Here is a 25,107-nt window from a genome sequence, read left to right on the forward strand (position 1 = left end):
GGAGGAAAACAACTGAAACAGTTGGAATCACTTTCAAAAGGAGAAAATATGGCAAGAGCCTAGGAGAGCACACAGAATCGGGGAGTAGGTGAGGGAGCACGCATGTAGCAGACGGGAAACAGGTGTCTGGATAGTCTGTCTTGAGGGGACCTGGGCACCTGCAAAGGAATGAATGGAGGGTAAATGTACCCCAATTTTCCCTCTCTTCACATCACAGTCCTAGGAAAAGAAAATCCTCTGACTCAGCCTGAGCTTAGGTCGTGTGCCTGCCCCTTGTCCCCACTAGGGCACTGAGATGACAAAACTGGCCAAAGACGCTCCCCTGACTTCCATGGGGGTAGTTAGGGCAGGCAGAGCCCCTGGGCTTCCACTGAGATGTCCCAGCAAGAGGGAGTTCCCCACAGGAAACCCAAGCACAGGAAAAGGACACAGACTCTGGGCTGCCAGAAGTGAGTGAATGAGTGAATGAACGAATGAAGGAGTAAGACAAATGTTCACTGTACTCCTCTACTGGTTTTTTTTTGTTTTTGTTTTTCCTTGCTGTTCGCGGGCCTCTCACTGTTGTGGCCTCTCCTGTTGTGGAGCACAGGCTCCGGATACGCAGACTCAGCGGCCATGGCTCATGGGCCCAGCCGCTCCACGACATGTGGGATCTTCCCAGACCGGGGCACGAACCCGTGTCCCCTGCATCGGCAGGCGGACTCTCAACTGCTGCGCCACCAGGGAAGCCCCTCCCCTACCGTTTTAAAACAATATATCTGATTTTACTATTTGGCAATTTAACTTTCTTTAATAGAAAAAAATTTAGTCTGGCATGCATGCACATCTTATCAGTTTATTTACTGTTACTATATCATTATCATTGTCACCATCATTACTTCAGGGGGTACTATAGGGACCTGTTGCCCTGTGGGTTTTTTTCTAGGAATTGTATATCACTTCTAGGCTTCAGATTCTGTTCCGTCCCTGTCACACCCCTGACTTCAGTGCAGTTCTCACAGACTACAATGGACCTGCTCCCTCTTACTGCCCACTGCTGAGGTCATTCTGTAAACACAGGGGCATGGAAGTTCAGGAATATAACTTCCTCCTGGTTTCTGTTGGCTTAATTCATTTTTTCTTTCACTTTCAATAGTCAGTGCTTTTATGAGAAACTTTAAAATGGTTCTGCCCTGTGTTAAATCCTTTCCTTGAATAAAGGTACTAAGATTGATTGTATTTTCTAATGATGTTTACTGCTTAATCAGTGCAACTCTGAGGATGGATTTTGGCAGACAGCGTTTTATCTCAAGGATAACAAGTTAGTGTTCAAACCCTGTATAGCTGATGCCAGCAATTTTTAAAAAAGGAAAACAGAGAAACAAAAAGCTCATTGACCTTGCATGCAGAGCCTTCTGGATTTTTAGATGGAAACATGTAGGAAGTGAACAGTTGATTACTAAAACACAGGCATTCCACATATGGGCTTAAAGAGACTTTGTGTCTTGAGAGGCCTTTGGTGAACAAGTGGAATTTTGTGTAATGTGCAAATCAAAGCTATCAATAATTTTTAGAAAACTTTACCTGTTATAATTTATTTATGTCCTGGGGAAACTTTTAAGTATCTGAGGCTTTAAGATTATTCTTTTTCCTTCAAGACCAGATGTTTATATGTATTCATCTTTCCTGAGTAATGTTCAAATCAGTTGAACATTTACCAAGAATCTTTGAGGCAAGATAGGATTAGTGGCTGGTGTGGGGTCTGGAATTAGGCTTTCTGGCTTTCCTGCAAGTTCTACCATTTAATAGCTGTGTGATCGTGGGTGAGTTACTTAACCACTCCATGCCTTAGTTTCTTTATTTTAAAATTTAGGAGTTTGGGATTAACATATACACACTACTATATATAAAATAGATAGCCAACCAGGACGTACTATAGCACAGGGAACTATATTCAATATCCTGTGATAAACCATAATGGAAAAGAATCTGAAAAAGAATATATATATATATATATATATACATGTATATGTATAATTGAATCACTTTGCTGTACACCTGAAATGAACACAACATTGTAAATCAGCTATACTTCAATTAAAAAATAAATTTTAAAAGAAAAATTTTAAAAATTTAGAATAATGATAGTGTCTATCTTCTGGGTGTACTCTAAGAATAAAAGAGTATGTAAAAGATGCATAGGGCAGTATGATAAACACTGTGTAAGGCTTTCAGATTATTGCTCTGCACTGTGTTCTAGGGCATGAGAGAGCAGGGGGTGGGGCGAGACGCTAGAGGAGCCTGAAGTCTGGATGGGAGTCAGACACATGAACACGTTTTAATGTAATGTAGCAGGTGGTAGACAGAGGCAGAGCAGGGTGCTGTGTAAGTGCAGGCAGGTGACTGGGACCAACCCAAGCCTTCAAGGACCATTCTCTTGTAGACCTGAGCTCAGTCTGGAAGGATAAGGAAAGCCTAAATTAGCCATAATGGCCAAAGCCAAGAGCTGGCCAACTAAGAAGTTGCAGTACTTCTAGATGAGGTGATGTCCTTGACAGAGGCCCCGTTTCTGTTTTCTCCTCTGTTCCAGACTGTCAACCCATTGACCATCCTAGGTCATATGGTCTCGTTGAGGCCTCTCTAAATATATGGAGTGGTTTTGCTTGGCAATACTATGAACAATCTTACAGAATATCTTAGGACAGACCTTTGTGTTAGAGAAAATCCAAATTTCAGTCAAATTCCAGGGTTTCCAGCTGAGGCCTCGTGTCACAAAAAAGATCCCAGTGAGTGATGTATTTTTAGGAGATACAGATGGAAGTTCCCCCTCACAGCTTTGTACTTTTAGTGGCAAAAACCTCACACACAAAAGCACAAGAATCCAACACTTGTGTCTCATCAGAGGCTCAGAGAGAGAGTAGTTTGTCCAAGACGAAATCGCTGTGAAAAGGAGGTGTCAGGTCTGAACCCAAATCTGATGTAAAAGCCAAAGAATACATGTACTTCACCACACCTGTTTTTTGCTTTATGTTTTTAACTTAAGCTAATCCCAATATAAACAGAGAAAGACAGACAGACAGAGAGACAGAGACAGACAGAGACAGAATGAGAGATGTTCATAATCATAGCTGCAAGGTACACTTTCTTTAGTTCTCAGAACAGGAGATTATTCTGCTATCTCACCTGAGGAGAGGGTAAGTGCATAGCTTCTAGTGACAGCCCAGACTTTTATATTTTGGTACCAAAATAACATAATTTGATGAAATCTTTTCTTCCCACGCCCCCAAATCTTCAAAATACTTAGAAAGACAAAGCCAGAGTGTTTTCTTTTGCATCCAGTTTGGGGTCTCTCTTAATCCCATTCATGAACTATTTAAGTGATCCGTGGATCCGTTAAGAATTTATGGCCAGATCTTCTTCCCTCCCTGTAGGAAATACATTTTTCTTTCCTCCTCTCTGAATTGCTGAGCCAGAGAGATAAGCAGACCTCCCAGGGCAGAGAACATAAACCAGGGATTGGCAAATTCCTTCGTAAAGGCCAGACTGTAAATATTTGAGGCTTTGTGGGCCCTATGGTCTCTTTTGCAGCTGCTCTGCCATTGTCTCGGGAAAGAGGCCAAAGACATCTATGTAAAAAGGTAAACACATTGATATGTCTGTGGCCCATCAGGCCGTAGTTTGTTTACCAGTGAAATTCTAACGTTTCTAGTATCTTGCGGTACCTTTTTGGTTTATCAAACGTTGACCAACTTCAGGAATGATTCTGACCTTATATTGACCTTGGTTGAAATCTCTGCTCAACTACTTACTCAGTCTGTAACCTTAGAAAATGGTCTTAATCTCTTTGAGCTTCAATTTCCTCATCGTATGGGAGGTACAGTAATACTACCCATTGGATAGGTTGTTGAAAGGGTGTGAGGAGATAGCCCATGGAAATGGATGCTTAGCTCAGCACTTGATTCAAAATGAGCCTCCAAGCACTGGCTAACCTGATTGTGGCATTGGAAACCTCAGATTAAACAGGGTCACAATTGAGGAGAGCCATAAATTCTTACTTTCCTTTCCTGTTAAACTCTGGCTGAACATTTTTTTGCTGAACATTTTTTTTTAAATGTTTGTTTTCTAATCAGGAATTTGGGGGTGATTCTCCTGACCTATTGTTCCAGTAATGCCAACAAAACAAACTGATGTTCTACAAACTTGGAGAGATACCTGATAGAAGTGGCTTGATATCTCTGTTATTTTTCAAGTCTTCTGCAAACGAGAGGTGCGAGGGAGAAATGCAAAGTGCGTGAATTAAGATCCAGAGTTCAAAGGGAGACCTTAATTCATAATCCTTGTTGTAGTTATTAATAGGATTTGAGAACCAGACCCATAACTTATGAATCCTGCATTTCCTTATGGAGTAAATATGTGTAAGGCTGCACATTCTGTTAAGACAGTTGGGATGACTCTATCACAGCATCCCAAAAGCAAACGGATGAGGCTGACCCCGGAAGGAGGAGCAGCCTTCAGAGTGACCTGGAAAGTTTTGCCTTTGGTCAATCGTTTATTTTCCTTTTTTCACAAACTGTTTATTGTAAAATGAGAGACTGGAAAAACGTAGCAGTAAAACATCACAGAGAGAACGTAAAGGTCAAAAACAACAATGGGAAAAGCAGTGTGTTCTTAGGATTTCAGCTACTCCACCCATGCCTGCTTGCCTGCTGCAGATATTATTACTTCCATCCTGCCATCACTGAACAACGCCCTCATCTTAGCAAGGACGCTTTTGCACAGGCTGAACTCGGGTGAAACAGAGTAGGGCAACTATGCTAATCACACAGAAGGGAGGATCAATTCCAATAAATACGCCAGTTACATCTATGCTGAAATCAAAGTTACTTTAAAATCTCCCTGTACCATGTACTGTTTAGTTCTGGATAGAAAAATCAGACACTTTCCTGTAGAGAAATTGGATTTTTTTTTTTTCGGTACACGGGCCTCTCACTGTTGTGGCCTCTCCCGTTGCGGACGCGCAGGCTCAGCGGCCATGGCTCACAGGCCCAGCCTCTCCGCGGCATGTGGGATCTTCCTAGACCGGGGCACGAACCCGTGTCCCCTGCATCGGCAGGCAGACTCTCAACCACTGCGCCACCAGGGAAGCCCGAAAATTGGATTTTTTAAAAAGCCATTACTATCACTCTGAACTTGGTCCTGCCCCCATGACCTAATGTACTTTGGGTAATGTCCATTTGAAATGTTATATTAAAATTCTGGCTTTGTGTGTTAGCTGGTGAGCTTCACCATAAGGTAATTGAAGGAGATTGATGATTTCACTGGCATCCAAATGGCAGCATTTGTAACTCTTTTGTCTTGGGTCAGTGGTTTCCAGTGAGAGGATTCCTCCAGTCTCCTCCATGGAGTCCAATCCCGGCTTCCAGTATGCAGAGTTTTACATGGGTATAATGGGGTGAGGGAGATTCCACCATTCAGAATATATATTTTCACTTAATCTACCTTGGAGGTATAGCTCTTCTGGCCCTCAACTGTACCTGTTGTTCCTGATCTCTCTGATGCAACTTTTCTAGAGAGTAAACGTCCTGCCTTTTGCTGGGATGGGGAAAGAAGAGAGGAAATAGTCACCTGGATGTGCCTGGTGGGGAAGAGGATCTGGGGTCTAACTGCTCTTAATACAGATTTACAGCCCGTCTGTTGCCAGCCACACCCCACACACAACAAAACATCCTAGCTACTGCCATGCATGTGACATCACCATAACAGCTCTGTGTAAGTTGAAGTCTGCTGCTGTCACGTGATGTTACCCTTGGGTTGGTTGCTAGCTGCGCACACTCCCTGTAAATTCTCTCCTCTGGAGAGTTCCTCAAGCACTTGGCCAGTGGATTTTAAGTAGAACAGTCTTTGCTGATCCTAAGGGACTGGGCTTTTTTTTTTTTTTTTTTTTTGCCTTTGAACATTTTAATTTATTTCTTTTTGAATTAAAAACCATTTTTTTTCTTGGTTTATAACATTAAGGGGCTGTTATTTCAACAAAAATTCAACAAAGGTTACAATACCCTGACGTATTATCCTAATAGATTTAATTTGTATGGAATTCCCCTAGTGTTCTTACCTTTGAATTAAAAATTAAATGAAAATATGTCCCTAGAAGAGGAAGTGCATTTAAAGTTCAATTGCCCAGAAAGTAGGTTGTTATCCTTTCTGCTTCCTCTCTCTCATCACCTGCCCCACTCCAGCATTTAACCCATGTAGGTTCCAGGAGTTTTCTTTCCAGACAGCCCCCAAACCCATCTACCTTTATCACTCCCCTGCCACCACCTCCTTGCAGGTGAGGGAACAGGGACTCTAGGACCAAAGTCCTTGGGTCAGAATCCTGTCCCTGCCAGTTACCAGCTATCTGATCTCGTGCAGGGTGACTTTGTGAGGCAGTTACAAACGACAGCATGTCTTCCTCAGTGTGTCATCTTCAAAGCTTCAGTGTTACCCTCTGGGGCTCCCCAGGTATTCTGTTGTACCAGCTCGAGCACACTAACACACTCACCACTTAAGCAAAGTTTTTAACCTTTCTGAGCAAAACCTTCTTTCCTTATCTGCAACTTGTAGAATAATCATACCTGTCTTTATTTTTTAAAAAATTAGCCCCGGCTTAGTACATGGGAAGCGTTTATCTCCACTAAACCTTAGTAGGGAAGTCAGTCTATGGTCATCCCTCTTGTAATGATTTATTTTTATAGACAATCTCATTTTTTTTTTTAAAGGAAGGCTATAAATGAAGGAAGGAAAAAACTGAATTAACCTGAGCATGCCGGGTTGTTCCCCCAAAGACTCATCTCTTACCACATCCTGCCACCTCTGCTCCATGTGCAGTTAGCGTGTTTGTTTAGTTGTACACAGTTGTGCACAGCCTTCACTGTTTTCCACAGAAACATGTTTAGTAACTCATATAATCCACAAATTTTGGAAGACTTGGCCTTGATGGATGCAATGGACATTTCAAATACAGGTTCATGAAACTGTGAGTAAAACATGAAAGAAACTGACAACATTCTTAAGCAGTACTCTTTGTTACTCATTTTTTAAAATTTATTAATTTTTAGGTCTGGAGTTCAGACTCTGCCCCACAATGCCAAGGTTCACTACAACTACGCCAATTTCCTGAAGGACCAGGGTCGGGACAGGGAAGCCATCTACCACTACAGAACGGCCCTCAAGTAAGCAGCAGATGGGTGTCGGCTGTTGTGTTTCTTAGGCCCTTGTTTATTTCACTCACCCCTCCCAGTATTTGGGGGGTTGTTTGTTTCTCTTGACAGTGAACATCTCCTTGGAGGTGGTATAGATCTGGGACTCCAAGTCTTTTGGCTCAGTGTTTGAGTCTAAGTCTACCTTGCTTTTAACTTTTAGTATTTTCTTGTAAAAATTTCCATTGCTACACATTATGCAGTGAAGTGACACAGTTGAATACACATATACAGACCAATAAGAGTTGGTTGTCAAAAACATACTCGTAAGTTCTCAGGATATTTACTCCAGTGAATTCTTCTCAGCTTAGGCTTCCCTCTTTACATAAATATCTAAGAGGGTTTCTATAAAGACATTGGAGTATAAAATAAAATACTCTGATAATTGTATTAAAGAGAAGGAAAATGAGAAGACACTTGAATACCGTACTGGGAATATATTAATAAGGTATGTATATACATAAATATATATACAGTATATGTTTTTCTAATGTTTTAAAAAAATTTTTAATTTAAAATATGAATAGCCCTGACACTCTCCTTATACTCATCCACTGAAAGAGAATATACCAAACATGGCTTTAGAGATGACTTAAGGGAAATTCATATTTAAGGTGTGCGTTACCAGCAGCTGTCTGCATTGCTCTTAGGTACTCTTTTAAATTGCAACTCTGACTTTCAAGGTAGTCTTCCCTAAGAGATCCCGGATAGTAAATGTATTTAACCTGGAACGTATGGAGGCGTGATAAGCAAACACAGTCTTGGAATCTCCCAATGTGGGCAAATCCTCTCCTTTATTGAATAATGTGAAGCTCACAGTAGTTTTTCAAAGAGGTTTCCATGCTTCTGCAGTATGTCCCACATTTGGTTGAATTTTCTGATACTGTTTCACTTTGGGACATGCTCTAAAATATGTGTACCAAACAAGTCATACATTTCACTGAAGTTCCCTCTAAGGATTGTCTCAAAGCTTAGTTTGAAATTGTCATTCTTAAAGTAACTGACCTAATTTTTAAAGTTATCCTTTTGAACAGTGTTCTACCTAAGTATGTTGTTCATCAATCAAATCTTTTAGACTTTAGGACCTGTTATCTAGTGTTCAGTATGGCAAAAATTTTAAACTGTACACATCAAGTTCCCTGATAAATACTTTTCCAAAGATAACAAGAAATATAAGTTCAAGAGCAATAATTGTAACAAAGCTTTTTATTGAGGAAAGAAGTTTTTATCAAGAAATAGAAGACATTTTTAAAGATTTAATAAAGAATCATATTTTTCACTGCAAGCCAGTTTATGCAGATATTTCCAGTGCTTATCTCTGGTTGGTGAGTTTACGGTTTAATTTTTTTCTTTATACTTTCTATTGTGCTTCAGAGTTCCACGATGAGCATGTATTATTTTTGAAATGAGGAAATGTTATTTTTAAAAAGGCATGTTCCCCCCACCCCCCCCAAAAAAGTGATACAAATGAACATATTTACAAAAGAGAAACAGACTCACAGATCTAGGCAATGAACTCATGGTTACTAGTGGGGAAGGGTGTAGGGGAAGGATAGATTGGGAGTTTGGGATTGACATGTACACACTGCTATATTTAAAATGGATAACCAACAAGGACCAATTGTATAGCACAGGGAACTCTGCTCAGTATTCTGTAATAGCCTAAATGGGAAAAGAATTTGAAAAAGAATAGATATATGTATATGTATAACTGAATCACTTTTCTGTACTCCTGAAACTAACTCAACATTGTTAATCAACTATTCTCAATATAAAATAAAAATTTTAGGGGCTTCCCTGGTGGCGCAGTGGTTGAGAGTCCACCTGCCGATGCAGGGGACACGGGTTCGTGCCCCGGTCCGGGAAGATCCCACATGCCGTGGAGCGGCTGGGCCTGTGAGCCATGGCCGCTGAGCCTGCGCGTCCGGAGCCTGTGCTCGGCAACGGGAGAGACCACAACAGAAAGAGGCCCGCGTACCACAAAAAAAAAAAAAATTAAAAAAAAAGGCATGTTCCTTCAAGGGACATTTAAGCAAATAAAGTGTGTTTTGGCTTTAATAATTAATTAGTGTTTCATGATTTTAAGTGGCATTCTTAAAGGGAAGAAAAGAGCAGTAAGTTTGCCTGAAAAATATTGGTTGGAGGGAAGTATATCAGTATCTTTTAAAATTTGTTTTCATTCTAACAGACTATTTTCTGTGAAGTTCAAACAGAAAAATAAGGCAGACCTTAAGGCACAGCTTGGGGAAAAGGTATAAATTAAGCAAAATTCTCTGGCAGCTGACCTTACAAAATTACAGTAGCTGGTTGGGACTTCCACTGTCAATAAAAGTAAATGTTTGCTTCAGCAGCTGTCCTTGTGGAAGAAACTTGTCCCTTGAGAAATGGGGTAAAGACAATTAAAGCTAAGAATATACTGCATAGTAATTGGTGAAATATTTCATCATCTCAGACCAGGCTCAAAATATTTCTGATTTAAAGTATCATCATTTTCGTTATGGATACCTCCATGGTGAATTTTCAATGGATGTGGCGGGGTTTTTTTTTTTTTTTTTAATTTAAGTAAATTGTCACTCTTTGTGTTAGAAAAGGAAAATACTGGGACTATTCATTATTTTGATGATTATTTATCCTAGGTGACTGGAAGACTGCCCTTACTTGAATATAACTCCTCTGTGGAGGTTGCTAACACAGGGATTCCTCCCCTCCCAACTGCTCCACCCTACTTCACCTTCGGGGTATCTTGATGTTTTCCACCTTTGCAACAGCAATAAAGACAATGATTAGGGAAATGCAGGATTAAAGGTGGTATTATCTGAAATCAGCCCCAACAGTTATTCATTCCTGTTGTAATGACTGTATAGATTCCAAAGGCAATGGTGAAATTGGTCATTAGGGTTGTATCTATACCGATATCTTTTTGGCTGGCTTAACAGTTCTAAAAATAACACTATATTAAATTGGTAATTATATATGGCACGAATATTCTTCTGCCTTTTAACTTGATTCTATTTTTTAAATGTAAAAATACCACTGACTGACTTCTCCATTTTGGTGCACCTCAGGTATTATATTTCTGTAGTACAAGGGAGATCTCCCCTGAAAAATGCTGCAGCTGAGGATACAGAGTCAGATTAAGACCCAGATCATTAAAGAAAGTTGTCAGAATACTTTCCGTAAATCCTCCATAAACACAAATGTAAGCTTTCCTTTCCGTGAGGAGTGGCTCTCATATTTATACCTAATGGGGTGTTATAAAGTTTGGGATTCTTTTTTTTTTTTTTTTTTTTTTTTTTTTTTTTTTTTTTTTTTTTTTTTTTTTTGGTGGTATGCGGGCCTCTCACTGCTGTGGCCTCTCCCGTTGCGGAGCACAGGCTCCGGACGCTCAGGCTCAGCGGCCATGGCTCACGGGCCCAGCCGCTCCGCGGCACGTGGGATCTTCCCGGACGGGAGCACGAACCCGTGTCCCCTGCATCGGCAGGCGGACTCTCAACCACTGCGCCACCAGGGAAGCCCAAGTTTGGGATTCTTTATGCTGGAAAATCAGAACACCACTGGTGGAGCTACCATATGCCTTCACAGCTTTCTGACCATTGAGTTACTCTCGACAAGGTTGCTACTATTTTCGCCTCGTATGATGGGAGCAGAAATGTTACTGGAAGGGGGGCCCCTTCCCAGGCCCGGAACTGGGCTCTTGTCTAAGACTCAGAAATGAATTGTCCAAGGAGACACACCTGCTGACAAAGCAAAAAACTTTATTGGGAAGGGGCGCCCGGGCAGAGAGCAGCAGGGTAAGGGAACCCAGGAGAACTGCTCTGCCATGTGGCTCGCAGTCTTAGGTTTTATGGTAATGAGTTAGCTTTCCAGGTTGTCTCTGGCCAATCATCTTGTTTGTGCCCATATTTGGTCTGACTCAGGGTCCTTATTGGTGGTGTGCGTCTCTCTCAGCCAAGGTGGATTCTAGCATGAGGGTTTCTGGGAGGTGGGCAGGACATACTATGGCGTCTCCTCCCTCCTTTCAGCCCCTCCTGAATTATCCTGGTTAGTTTTTGGTGGCAGCACTGTGTTCCTCATCGGGACCTCCTGTTGTGAGACAACTCATGCAAGCACTTATTAAGTGCCTGGCCAGGGTGGGCGGTTTCGGTCAATGGTTCCCTAATAGAAAATCCACCCAGCCATTCAGCTCTTCCTATACAGAAACTCCCATGAAATGACTCATTCAGTAAGCCCAAAAGAAAAGATAGTGACCCTGCCCAAATAAAGTGCAGTAGATATTGAATGTGTACTTGGCCGGTAGCTTGTTGATTACCTTAAAAAGTCAGTTAAAAGTGAAGAATCATAAAACAAATCATGCGCACTCTTGAATGTTTTATTGTACCCTAAAATTTTATGTGTATGTCCATTCACCAAGTCTTCTAATGTCAAACCAAGTTTTTTCTTTGAGTAAGAGTCTACTGATTAGAAACTGCAAAAAATACAACCACAGTTCATTTCTGTGGTGATCATTTGTAAAGTGGAATAAAAATGTACAGGCTATCTGAGATTTTTCTGATTTTTCTCCTCCAGCCTTTTACAGTTAATCTTACATCGAATTCAACAGCAATTTTTTTGAGTGACTTCCCTTTTTTAAGTATTTCCAGAGTATTTTTTTTTTTTTTGCGGTATGCGGGCCTCTCACTGTTGTGGCCTCTCCCGTCGTGGAGCACAGGCTCCGGACGCGCACACTCAGCGGCCATGGCTCACGGGCCTAGCCGCTCTGCGGCATGTGGGATCCTCCCGGACCGGGGCACGACCCCGTGTCCCCTGCATCGGCAGGCGGACTCTCAACCACTGCGCCACCAGGGAAGCCCCCAGAGTATTTTTTAGTTTTCATAAAAATCACAACTCTCTTTTTTACTTTTATATTTTATCAGTTTGCAAGGTATTTCATTATATTGTGCAATTGCAATAAACAACTAGAATAAATCTGTTAATAAGAACAACTGGCTCTTAGCAGTCATGTAGCTTAACTTAAGGGAGCAGAAGGGCCCAGGCTTATAGAGAAGGTTTATTATGTTATAGGCATCCACCAATATGCTTTACAGAGAATAGAGAACATCTGCAAATCTGATGACACAATTAAGAGACCTTTAAAAGAATCTTCATTATAGGTGATAGAGTCTCATGGAAATTGTTTTTCATCTTATAATTAGATTTCCTGCAAGGCTCAACTACTGGTTGGTTAATACAGGTTGGTCATCAAGAACCCTGAACCTGGGAATGAGAATAGAGTTCACCTTTGTTCAGGTGGATCAACAAAGTCTCTTCACTGTCAGCAGGAAAATGCCCCATGTTCCACTGAACATTTGTTCACTTAGATGTCCTCTTCCCTCCAGCCTCCACAGTAAGCCCCCGCCATACCTAGACTAGCTGATGCGCCCCTGGTGGTTGGATATCAGCCACACACAGGATTGCATCCTTATAAAAGGGCTGTGATCCTCAGTCACCCAGATAGCTATTTTCTTTTCACAGGTATGGTTTCACATGAAATACAGAGAAATCATCTAAGATGTCCCCCTCCCATAAGTCCTATTGAGTAGGAGATGCATTACCCTGCCCTGAGGGAACTCAAGTGTGTTTGGGCAGCCTTGGTATCCTTAGAGGGGCCTTGTCCACTCCTAATGTATCTGCTGTTGATGTTTTAAATAGAAAATCTGAAGGGAAAGAAAACTGTGTTCATGGGGGGGGTTTTAAGTCCCTGACCAGGCTCTTCTTATTGGTATAACTAAAAGGAAAGAAATGTACTTTTAAAACTCCTGTACAAAAGAAGTCTACAATTGACATTTAATTGGCTAACTCTTGGGAAAGGAGTAGCTAAAATCTTTCTGATTGGAATTTATTAATGCATAAAACAGAGACTTGTCATGATAACGGTACCCACAGCTCTCATTCTTTGTATTCCCTCCTGTGTGGATAACTGGAAGTCTACAAAGAGACTCCATTAGACTATAATAAGCGTATGTGGGAAAAGGAAGTAATAAGACAATGATTATTGAAGAAAGCCATATCGTTAGAGTGTAAAGAAATCTAACTATGTTTAATGAGCCCACTGCTCATTGTTGTCCTGAGTATATCAATAAGATTATTATAATTCCTTTGAAAAATGTTGTCTATAAAACTGGTAGAGTTTGAACTTTTTTTAAATCAGGATTTAATGATTATTTAAGAAGTCCTTCTTTACCCAGGCTTTTTTTTTTTTTTTTTTTTTTTTTTGCGGTACGCAGGCCTCTCACTGTTGTGGCCTCTCCCGTTGCGGAGCACAGGCTCCGGACGCGCAGGCTCAGCGGCCATGGCTCACGGGCCCAGCTGCTCCGTGGCATGTGGGATCTTCCCGGACCGGGGCACGAACCCGCATCCCCTGCATCGGCAGGCGGACTCTCAACCACTGCGCCACCAGGGAAGCCCTACCCAGGCTATTTTGAATGAACATTTAAAATAACTCTCATGACTACAGGTGGCCTTAGATACCAGCTGCCATGTATTTCTGGAAAGATTGAAAATTCCAGTACCATTTGTTAACCAAGTTTAACAAGTGGAGAGGGGTTCTTCCATTGGTGTGGTACTTTTATTTATAAATGTCTAAATATGCTTTCCAGTAGCACAATTGAAATCATGTTTGTTCCTTTTTGTTGATGAAATTATATTCTCACTATGTATATTTTATGTTAATTAAGTCTAGCAGCTTTATTCACTAAATCCAAGAAATTGATTTTGAAATTCATTTAGAAAACTAGAATTTTAGTCCTATTGTGGCCATACTTACAGACTATATTTCAAAATGAAAGTTCTATCATTTATATTCAAAAACATCTGCTCTCTCTTTTTTCTGCCTTAAACCACCATTTCACTTCAAAACCTCACTGCGGTTCCTCAGGAAACAAAATCCAAAGTAGAGATTAGCAAGCAGGAAGTTCATTAAGGAGTGCTCTCTGGAACACCAGGGAAGGAAGCCAGGGAAGCAAGATGGGCAGGGGGGAAGGAGAGATACAGTGCATTCGCAGGGGCTCAGAGGAGCCCTTAGGGAGCTCTGGATATGGGGTGGCCCCTCAGAGTTGTCATGAAAGAGATGGAACCTTTATACCCGCTATCAACCAATCACTGGCCCCAGGCAGAGAAGAGTAGCCTCGGGTAAAGCAATGCCCAGAGAAGAACTCAGCTGTGAGCTGTCAAGTGCCTCAGACTTGAGGGGTATCTGGGTGGTATAAGACAGCACCCACTACACTGGCTTAATTGATAATTTCTTATATAAGTAAATATGACAGTTCAACAGAATATCGTTTAGATTTTCTGTTAAAATGAGAAGAGTGGTGTTACCTACCTCATAGGGCTGGAATAATTCACATACAAGGTGTAAAGCAGTGTCTAAATACCTGGCCATGATAAACTCGGTGAATGTTATTAATACACCCCCAATCTGACCACTTCTCTCCGCCTCCACTGCCCATCATCTCTCACCTGGATTACTGTAGTGTTCTCTGGTTTCCCCCATTTTCACTTCGCCCTCCTCCCCTCCTTCAGGCTGTTCTCAACCCAGCAGCCACAGGGAAGTTCATAGTAATCCTGTGCTCAGAACGTTCTGCTCGCTTCCATCTCAGTCACGGTGAGAATCAGGGCCCCTGCAGTGGTCTCCATGTCCTGCACCATCTGTTCCCCCTGCCTCTAGACCTTACCTCCTACTACACCTCTTGCTGTCTCAGCTCCAGCCAGGCGGGGCTCCAGGCACACACTAGTCGTCACCTTCTTATGGCAACCGGAAAAAAAATGCATGACCTAAAAGTTGAGAGTTACATTTTATTCGGCGGACAAAACTGAGGACTTAAGCCCGAGACACAGCATCTCAGATAACTCTGAGAGACTGCTCCGAAGAAGCAAGTGGGGGGATCCAGGATGTATAAGGGTTTTTGCAACAAAGACCAGGTAGTCAGAACATCAAAAGATTACTGTTAATTAAAGAAAACCAGTTATCTCAAGTTAAGGAATTTAGTGCTTTTCTGTGTATGGAAAGATGCAAGGGTCTGGGCTCACTGAAATCATTCCTTTGATATGCACCTGAGCTATCTGGGGCCAGTATCCTGTGCTTTCTCATCCTGAGTCTCCTCGGGGTGCACCATTGGGGATGGCTGCAGCTGCCGACTGCTAGATGGTGGGCATCCTGTTTCTATCCTGAGTTCCCTCAGGGCTCACCCTCTGGGTGGCTGTAATGTGATGGCTAGATGGCTGCAACATCCTCTGTTTACTGATACTGGCAGGCAACATGTTTCATTCACACCTATTCCAGAGACTCTGTATTTGTCCTTCCTTCTTCCCAGAACACTTTCCCTCCTTCTCTAAATGGCTGCTTCCCTCCCTCCCTTCAGGACTCTTCAGGTGATGTCATCTTGTCTGCGAGGCCTACCCTGGTCTCCCTGCCAACCCCAGCATACCCTGTTCCTCTGCTTCGCTTCATTTTTCTCCACTGCGGTTTTCACCCTCTGATATGCTTACACACGTTTAACACCCCTAGCTACTGCCCATTCCCATTACATGCCAGTGGTGACCCCCAATTCCTGAGGTGGATCTTCAGGATACACACGCCTTTCCCTCCCCACCCCTCATGATGTCCTTGGTTGGCACTTATTAACTGCAAACATGGACACACTCTTCCTGCCCACCACTGTCTTTTTTTCCTAAGTCAATCTAACAGCCAGAGTGCTATTTATGCTGCGAAGTGTTATTACAATAAAGATTCTACGAGCACCTTGATCTGTCGTATAAGACTTTGAATCTCCTTATAACCTTGGATGTAGCTCTTGAAATTGTGCGTGTCTGGAATTCCGTTTGGTGTTGAGCCTATCGGAAAGGCTTGGAGGAAATTGCTCTGGTTCCTGTGGGGATCATTTGCTTCAGATGATGAAAGATTGACAGACTTTGTTAGAGTGAGTGCTTGACAAGGAACATTCCTACATTCTTAAAATGAAGAGGGCCAAATGTCCTTCACATCTGAGCACCCGCTGTGTGGGACAAACGGATGGATACAAGACAACTTGAGTGTTCATTGGGTTAGTGATGAAGAAATAATGGAGGTTATTTTGTTTGATGGAAGCAAATCAGAGGCCTTAGCAGTCAGGAGAATGATTTTTTGGAGGATGAGAAATCCACATGAAAGGAGAGCTGGCAGCTTCCTGCTGGCATGGGTTCATTAGGGCTGTGGAGAGAGCCAAGTACACCCACCCAGAGGTCCTGTAGCCAACTCCAGAACATCAAATGTATGGAGTGTATCAGGTATGAAGGTGGACATCTTATATCCACCATCCCATTTGTTCACACAGAGGGTTAATATGTTATGGACCTTATTGTTATAGAGAGAGCAACTAAAGCACAGACATAAGTTCAAAATCACACAGCAAGAAAGTCACCCGTGGCTTCTGACTCCAATCACAGTTATATTTCCACTCCACCAAAGTCATTTCCCATTCATCTGCCGCAAAAACCAAAGTTCACCGTGGTCACCCCAAGCCCTTGAGAAAAGATAAAATATATTCACTATTTTCTATTTAAAAGAGCAAGGAAGTATTTAATTCAATACATTTCCCAACCTCCAGAGGAAAATTCTCAGGAATCAGGAAAATTCAGCCACTTAAAATGAGTCATTTCCTGAAGGCATGGTTTTACTCTAAATTGTCTTGAAAAATCAATTGGGCGGAGTCCTCCTGGATCGCTACTAGAGGTCATCCATTGTGAGAGATCAGATAATTTAGTTGGCCCCTCACTGGAGTGTGTCATACTTCCCTAAATTGCATTTGAGGTTTTTTTCCAAGACTATCTAATGGATAGGAAGGAGTACGGTACCAAAAGAAAGTGGCAAGACTTACTGCTGGGTGTTAATGGCGATTTCAGACAATTAAAGAAGCAGACTGGTAAATGATCAATGTCATTCTGGTGCACTTCAATGACATGATTCAAATTTTATAATCAGGCACTTGAGAAATAGCAGGGACTAGAATGATTGAAAATATGCTGCGGCTGCTGCTGACTTAAGTTTACTTTGGGTATTTTTTAGTTCTGTGAAATTTAGATCTCATGGTTGAAATTTTTTCCCAGTCATGTTTTTCTTTTGGATTCTTTTTTTTCTCAACAGGAAATAGAAAATAAACATCTGACCTTAGCATACTTAACCTCCAATAAATTAATGTGTGGAATGAAAATCAGATATAAATAAATCAGGGTGTGTATATTCTGAAAGGAAATTGCAAAGTGGAGCACATAATACATACAGTCTTGCTTGAACAATGAAATGCCTTAGAAGGTACTCAAATAGTGAAAAAGTAACAGAATTCTTAACTTTTGAACAGATTGTACAAAATTTAAAGTAAATGACTGAATAAAATATAAAACTAAACTTTAGTCATTTACATCTTATCTCTATGGATCTTTAGTTGAGATTGAAGCTTAAGAACAGTAGGTCGGAGAGCATGTATCTGTGCCTTAAACACTTACTGAATGTTGTTAGTTCCAAATAGCTTCCCATGATACTGTGCTTTTTAGAGATACCATGAGTATTTTGTATGGCAGGAGACAAGTTTTCCCAGCGAAGAAGAATCTCAGCCACGTTTCCTGAGTATTGACTTTATTTCACTTCTGTCACTGAGAAGTAGTTCTTATAAGATCATAGCTGAATGGACTGGCCCAAGGATAGGAAGGGAAATTATTCTGAATGGAAACTCTAATTGATAGCAGTATATTTATTTGCTGAAGGTTGAATGACTCATGGATTGTTTGGGAAAATAAATAGATTTATAGAAACCATCTGACTTTTAACACTTAAGAACACAATTCCTGAAATATTTCTTTTTTTAAAAAAGTAATTTATTTTTTCTTTAATTTCTCCCATCCTCCCATTCCTCAACTGTAAAATAGTACAATAATTCTACTTGAAGAATTAGAAGGTTAAATGAGATAGTATATGGGAAAGCACTCTAAAATGTAAAGTATCACTAATACATGCTAGGTTTTTTTAGACCCATTTTCTTTTGCTCTGTTTTTCACTTAGGCAACTGTTCCCTCACAGTGATGATTTCCTGTTAACATGTTGTTGATATTCATTCTTCAGAGATAAGTTGCCTGGGAATGGAGGAGAACAATAATGTCCTTAACTACCTACTTTATTAATTCTGCTTAAGGAAAGGCCACCAGATAAAAAGTAAGAAGCCCTTAAATGCTCAAATGGGAATATAAATCATAGAGAATATAAATTGAGAATATAAATCATACAATACTTGAAAATATTCTCTTCAGCTCATAGAATTGTATCTCTATACCTAGATTTCTTTTTTAAAGAGAAAGAATAAACTTCCATATATCCCAGAACTATTTGACAATATTATACATTTTCCCTATAATAAATTTTAAAAATTTAACTCAGTGGAATTTTAAAAAATAATAATAAGGAAATAGCAAGAGAGCCCCCATATGCAATATAAATGTTGAGTAAGACTGAGAAAGAAAATCCAGTGGCTGTTCACACTGGTCTTAAAAATACAGGCCTGAAAATTACCACTCTCCTCCTTTTCAGTGAAGCTTTTGTCAAGGTTCTTTACATGGGGAAGGGAATAATCATTACCAGAACTTTTGTAAAACATACCTGTAGGCGTCAAAGTCAAGACACACTTAATTTATCCTGACAATTGATGTAGCAACATAGACATCTCTTAAATTATTCATCTTTCTAATAGAGAATTCCCCTCTTGGAGACCTCAGGGTTGAATTAGACCCAAGCTCATTTAAACAAGTTTATTTTAAAAAGTAAACACACAAAAATAAGTTTCGTCCTTGCATAGGTCTTCAGTAAACAAGAGAAGAGTATATGTTTTAAGAAAATGTCTACATCTATATAAAAAACAAAATTAAAAGTGATAATTTTTTCTTGACCTGCTTAAAGAATCCTTTTTAAGAAATTCAGCTTTGTTTCATAAATAATGTAATGCTTGCCCATGATTAGGTGAACCTAATCAGATGCCCACAGGGAGGGGCTGTTGCTAGCAGATCTTTACTATTACCAGGAGTGAACAATATGACACGTTTTCCAGGTGGAGAGCTGTGAGTGGCAATAGATTCAGTAAATCACTATAGATGTCAGCAATCCCCTTCCTGGACAGGTTGGGACTCTGTTAACACAAAGCCTCTTCGCTGCCTGTGCCCGACCACAAAGCCCCGTCCTAAGCTTGGAGCACAAGGCATGCTAAAGACCTTTTTTTCCCTCATAGTATTTATATTTGTTTCTCTTTACTTCCCTTCTCACTGCTTGTTTCTGTTTTTGAGAGTTCAGTGTGAACTTACGTTCTGTTTCCGGTTTGATTAAAAAAAAAAAGAGAAATATTTTTGTAGTCAGTGAACTTTGAAAGTATTATATCAATGCATGCATTCCTTTAAATTTATTTATTTATTTGTGGCTGCGTTGGGTCTTCGTTGCTACGCGCGGGCTTTCTCTAGTTGTGGTGAGCGGGGGCTACTCTTCGTTGCGGTGCGCGGGCTTCTCATTGCGGTGGCTTCTCTTGTTGCAGAGCTCGGGCTGTAGCGCGCTGGCTTCAGTAGTTGTGGCGCACGGGCTTAGTTGCTCCACGGCATGTGGGATCTTCCTGGACCAGAGGTTGAACCCGTGTCCCCTCCATTGGCAGGCGAATTCTTAACCACTGTGCCACCAGGGAAGTCCCCATGCCGTTCCTTTAAATGACAGTGGGATGGTGATAAAGTCCAAAAAGGTGGACTGATAAGCAGTGGGAGAGGGCAGCTGCGTGACAGGGAGCCCATCGTAGATGCTCTTATTGAACTTAGGCTGTCCTTTCCCATATTTAGTGCTTTCGCCTCAGACATTTATTTTGAGGGCTCCAAAGCCTATAAAGAAATAAGGAAAAGACCAAGTTTTAAGAAATTGCCTCTTCTGGGAAGGCAGAGGTCGCCAGGATGCTTTCTCTTGCTGTTCGTCATCAGAATAAAAATAAGAACTGTTCTCACCATGTTCACAGGACCCCCCTCTTAAATCTTTTGGAAGTCAGAGAGCTTTGCTCAACATCCAAAAAAATTTTTTAATTGGAAGAATTAAAGTCCTGGCTGTGATATGCTCTTTGTAACCATTCCCAAAGTAGTCCTTAGACACAGCTTCCCAGGAGGCTGTTCTGGGCATGGAATGAGTGGGCAGGTACAAGAGCATCTTCTCTTAGCTCTGATGTCCTATAGAGGCATCTATGAGAGAGCACCAAGGACTCGTGTACCCCAGGAACTGTGAGGGTAGGTGTTAAGGGCCTGGTACCAGGTACCCTCAGGTTGTCTTTGCTAATTAAAGGTGACCAGAAAGAAGCAAACACGTTGTGTGTGTGTTTTTTCCCAACTTCCTCTCATCTGAATTGATTCTATCCCTTGTCAGGAGGAGCATTACACAGATTGTCTTCCTGAAAATACTGAGCGATGCTAATAGCTGAGCTATAAGGCAGTAAGGAAGGGAGGATTACATGGTCCAATAAACTTAGGAAACTCTGGATTAGGCAAAGATTAAAAAAAAAAAAAAAGCTATGCAGCTTGTCTTCCTTGGCCTTTTAATAGGAACCCCTTCTGTCTCCAAATTAAATTGATCTTCTTAGAAGGTACGGAACAGGCTGGGAGGGGGCAAGCATGGCATTTGATTGTCAAGAGACTTGGCAAGTACAGATCCTGTTTTTATTACTTGGGCATTATCTTGCCTTTCCTACGTTAAAAGCCAGCTCCACAGGCTTATTCAAAATCCTCTGGGTGACAGAGATGGAGCGAACCTGTTCGACGACTAAATATGTCCGCTCTGAGTGCAGCAGAAGCAACTCAGCTGTGTATGCAGCAGCAGGCTGATTTGCCTTCCTTATAGTTTTTAGTTAAGGAAGTAAATTGATTCTCTTCCTTTCTTAATCACCATAAATTTGCCTTGCTGATGTATATGCAGTCCTCCTTTACATTTGCTTTTGAACATTAGGATCGCTGTTTTCACGTCATTGTGCCTTTTTAAATTTTTATACGTTTGTCAGGATTTTCATTCCCAGACACTATCAGAGCAGGTGGTGTCATATAACAGTAGCAGGGAGATGAGACAAAATGGAATAGGAGAGTCAAGATGGAGAGCCATTTGAGGGAGAAAGTTTATTTTTATGGGGAGATGTTTGTACCACCTTCTCAATAATGGCGGTTTTACTGATGCTCCGATTCAAATATATTCATGAAGATCCCTCATGCAGGGAACTCCCAACATCTTGTGTAAATAGTGGGCATTACACAGGCAGCTAGTCAGCAGTCCCGCTAGGCCAGAGACTCAGCACCGGTGACAATGAGGATTTTCAATCAAAGGAAGTTGAAAGTAACTGTAGGCTCCAAGCTAAATTTACTTAACCCGGTAGATTTGCATACTATTTAATTTTGCACTCTTTGGGGGTAATTCACTTATGCCACCATGTGTCAATTATGTGCTTTCCTGCCATGTTTATTTGCCTGCAGGTGCACAAACAGTTGACTGTTAAGATGTGACATAGACGTACCATTAAAATAAAGGAAGAATCCAGTGTTTCATTTTTGTTGTGGCATACCTGGAGTGGGGGGTGAAGAACAAGCAAATTGTGACCAACTCTGAAGTTTTTAAACAGTCATGGCTTAATATTTCTAATTGTTCAGGTTGTATCCGCGCCATGCAAGTGCCCTGAACAACCTTGGAACACTGACCAGAGACACAGCAGAGGCAAAGATGTACTATCAGAGGGCTCTCCAGCTAAATCCACAGCACAACCGGGCTCTTTTCAATCTTGGGAATCTCCTTAGGTAAGTAGAACATGTACCTTTGATCAGAAGACCTTGTAGTTTCAAGAAATCCTTTCCTTTTCAACACTCATTTGGTTGTGGTGTTGTCTCCTCTTCCTAGGGCAGAATAGTTAGGGTTTTCAAGTTTTGGGAGGATGCGATATTCATCTGAATTAATTCTATCCCTTATCAATCAGAAAGAGTATTTCCCAGAGTGTCTCTCTGGAAGTATTAGTTCTGGGAGATGTTCATAGGTTGTCTGTAGAGGGCTGGGAAGAGGGAATGGCTACATGGTCAGATAAACTTAGGAAATGCTGAATTAAGCAAAGATAGTTCCTTTATTGCGAGAATCTTTAATATGCTAAATGCCCTGTGAATATTCAAGAAGGGAGTATGGAATGCAGCATTTCTCAAACTCAATCATTTTTGGTAGGCATTTCCCAAGAATTTCATGAATATACTTGGGAAAAGTGCTGGTCTAGGAAAAGCAGCATGCTCTAAAGGTGAGCATAACCACAGCTCATGCACAGTTTGTGCTCTAGGTAAGAAACAAACTGAGGCTTTCTTGGAATTAGCAGCGGTGACTCTTGCTCTCGGAAGACCTCCCAGGCATAATCACTGGTGTTTGCTTTTCATTCACTGCCCTGGCAAAGACTGATAGTGCAGTTAGTCTCCCTTAAGACAAAGGGGTACTTTTGCATCTTGTATTTTTATTAATATAAAGTCTAGGCAAGTTGGTGATGGCAACGGCAGTGGTAGTAGTGGCGATAATCATAGTGGAAATGGTGGTGGATATGGAATTTAACTTCTACGCTTTAAAAAACAGATTGACCTTAGAGAAATGCAAATCAAAACTACAATGAGGGGCTTCCCTGGTGGCACAGTGGTTGAGAGTCTGCCTGCCGATGCAGGGGACACAGGTTCATGCCCCGGTCCGGGAAGATCCGACATGCCCCGGAGTGGCTGGGCCCGTGAGCCATGGCCACTGAGCCTGCGCGTCCGCAGCCTGTGCTCCACAAAGGGAGAGGCCACAACAGTGAGAGGCCCGCATACCGCAAAAAAAAAAAAAACTACAGTGAGGTATCACCTCATACCAGTCAGAATGGCCATCATCTAAAAATCTACAAACAATAAATGCTGGAGAGGATGTGGAGAAAAGGGAACCCTCTTGTGCTGTTGATGGGAATGTAAATTGATACAGCCACTGTGGAGAACAGTATGGAGGTTCCTTAAAATACTAAAAATAGAACTACCATACGACCCAGCAATCCCACTACTGGGCATATACCCTGAGAAAACCATAATTCAAAAAGAGTCATGTACCACAATGTTCATTGCAGCTCTATTTACAATAGCCAGGACATGGAAGCAACCTAAGTGTCCATCGACAGATGAATGGATAAAGAAGATGTGGCAAATATATATACAATGGAATATTACTCAGCCATAAAAGGAAACGAAATTGAGTTATTTGTAGTGAGGTGGATGGACCTAGAGTCTGTCATACAGAGTGAAGTAAGTCAGAAAAAGAAAAACAAATACTGTGTGCTAACACATATATATGGAATCTTTAAAAAAAAAAGAAAAGAAAAAGTTCTGAAGAACCTAGGAGCAGGACAGGAATAAAGACGCAGATAATAGAGAATGAACTTGAGGACACGGGGAGGGAGAAGGATAAGCCGGGACGAAGTGAGAGAGTGGCATGGACATATATACACTACCAAACGTAAAATAGATAGCTAGTGGGAAGCAGCTGCATAGCACAGGGAGATCAGCTCTGTGCTTTGTGATCACCTAGAGGAGTGGGATAGGGAGGGAGGGAGGGAGACACAAGAGCGAGGAGATATGGCGATATATGTATATGTATAGCTGATTCACTTTGTTATAAAGCAGAAACTAACACACCATTGTAAAGCAATTATACCCCAATAAAGATGTTAAAAAAAAAAAGAAGAAAAGAAAAAAAAAAGATTGAGAACATCAGAAATGGGAATAAAAGGGTGAACATGGTTAGAATCAGAGTAGTGATGCATTTATCTGCGCTTGTTAGGTTGCTGACAATCCACACACTTACTGAATTGGTTTCCTTGTCTCTGAACTTCACAGAGCACATTTGGTACCTTTAGGGCTAATGGTTTGCTTTGTCCTTTTATCCTCTACCTAACAGGATTGGCTTAATTGCCACAGTACCTCAGTGGATGCATCTTCTTCATGTTCCTTTTTACTACTTGAATTTTATTGTATTTATTTTTTTTAAACATCTTTATTGGAGTTCAATTGCTTTACAATGTTGTGTTAGTTTCTGCTGTATAACAAAGTGAATCAGCTGTATGTATACATATATCCCCATATCCCCTCCCTCTTGCATCTCCCTCCCACTCCTTGAATTTTACATATGCATAGAGATATTAGTCCTTTTTCTTAGTGTGCACATGTGTTAATGCATGTTCCTATTTAATCCCATTTGAACAGAAGCATTGGGTAAAGTAATTACAGAACAGTCTAACATCACATAAGGTGATAGGTGCCATCCCAAGTCTGAAGTTTTGTTTAAGAATGGCTTTATCCATATACTGGAACACAAAATCAAGGGAATACTCTACCAAAATAAGGAAATGCAAGGAAAGTACAGTTAAAATGAAAAAAATAAAAGTATAAATCAGCAAAAACTAAAGAACTTAATAAATTTTTTAAATTAGATAGTTTAGGGAATTCCCTGGTGGTCTAGCGGTTAGAATTCTGCACTTCCACTGCAGGGGACATGGGTTCGATCCCTGGTCTCGGAGATCTAAGATCCCACATGCCGTGTGGCCAAAAAAAAAAAAAAAAAATTAGATAGCTTGTTAAAATTTTATACAAATTGAGAGTGTTGAAAAACAAGTAAATGAAGAAGTACACACTGTGACAGAAAAGCTTTTTAACACTACTACGTTCTCTTTAAAAATAATAGCAAATCAAAAGCTGTGGGGAAAATGTGTTCTAGTTATTGTAGATAACTGTTTACAGGTCAATAAGGTGCTCTTATTTTACTCTACTATTTTTATGAGGTCTTATTTATTTATGT

The 25,107-nt window shown here is 41.0% G+C and overlaps 1 protein-coding gene across 1 annotated transcript in view; it reads left to right on the top strand.

Moving 5' to 3' along the window:
- The window catches only part of TMTC1 (transmembrane O-mannosyltransferase targeting cadherins 1), a gene marked incomplete at its 3' end in the record, with an annotated part of 271,008 nt that overhangs the window by 197,949 nt on the left and 47,952 nt on the right, over positions 1–25,107 (top strand). Inside the window, exons 11-12 of the mRNA XM_079715105.1 lie at positions 7,077–7,190; positions 21,921–22,064. Of these exons, the coding sequence (XP_079571231.1) occupies positions 7,077–7,190; positions 21,921–22,064 (258 nt within the window). The remainder of the gene's footprint in view (positions 1–7,076; positions 7,191–21,920; positions 22,065–25,107) is intronic.

Source organism: Hyperoodon ampullatus, assembly GCF_949752795.1.
Source record: "Hyperoodon ampullatus genome assembly, chromosome: 11".
In the NCBI taxonomy this organism is placed as follows: domain Eukaryota; kingdom Metazoa; phylum Chordata; class Mammalia; order Artiodactyla; family Ziphiidae; genus Hyperoodon; species Hyperoodon ampullatus.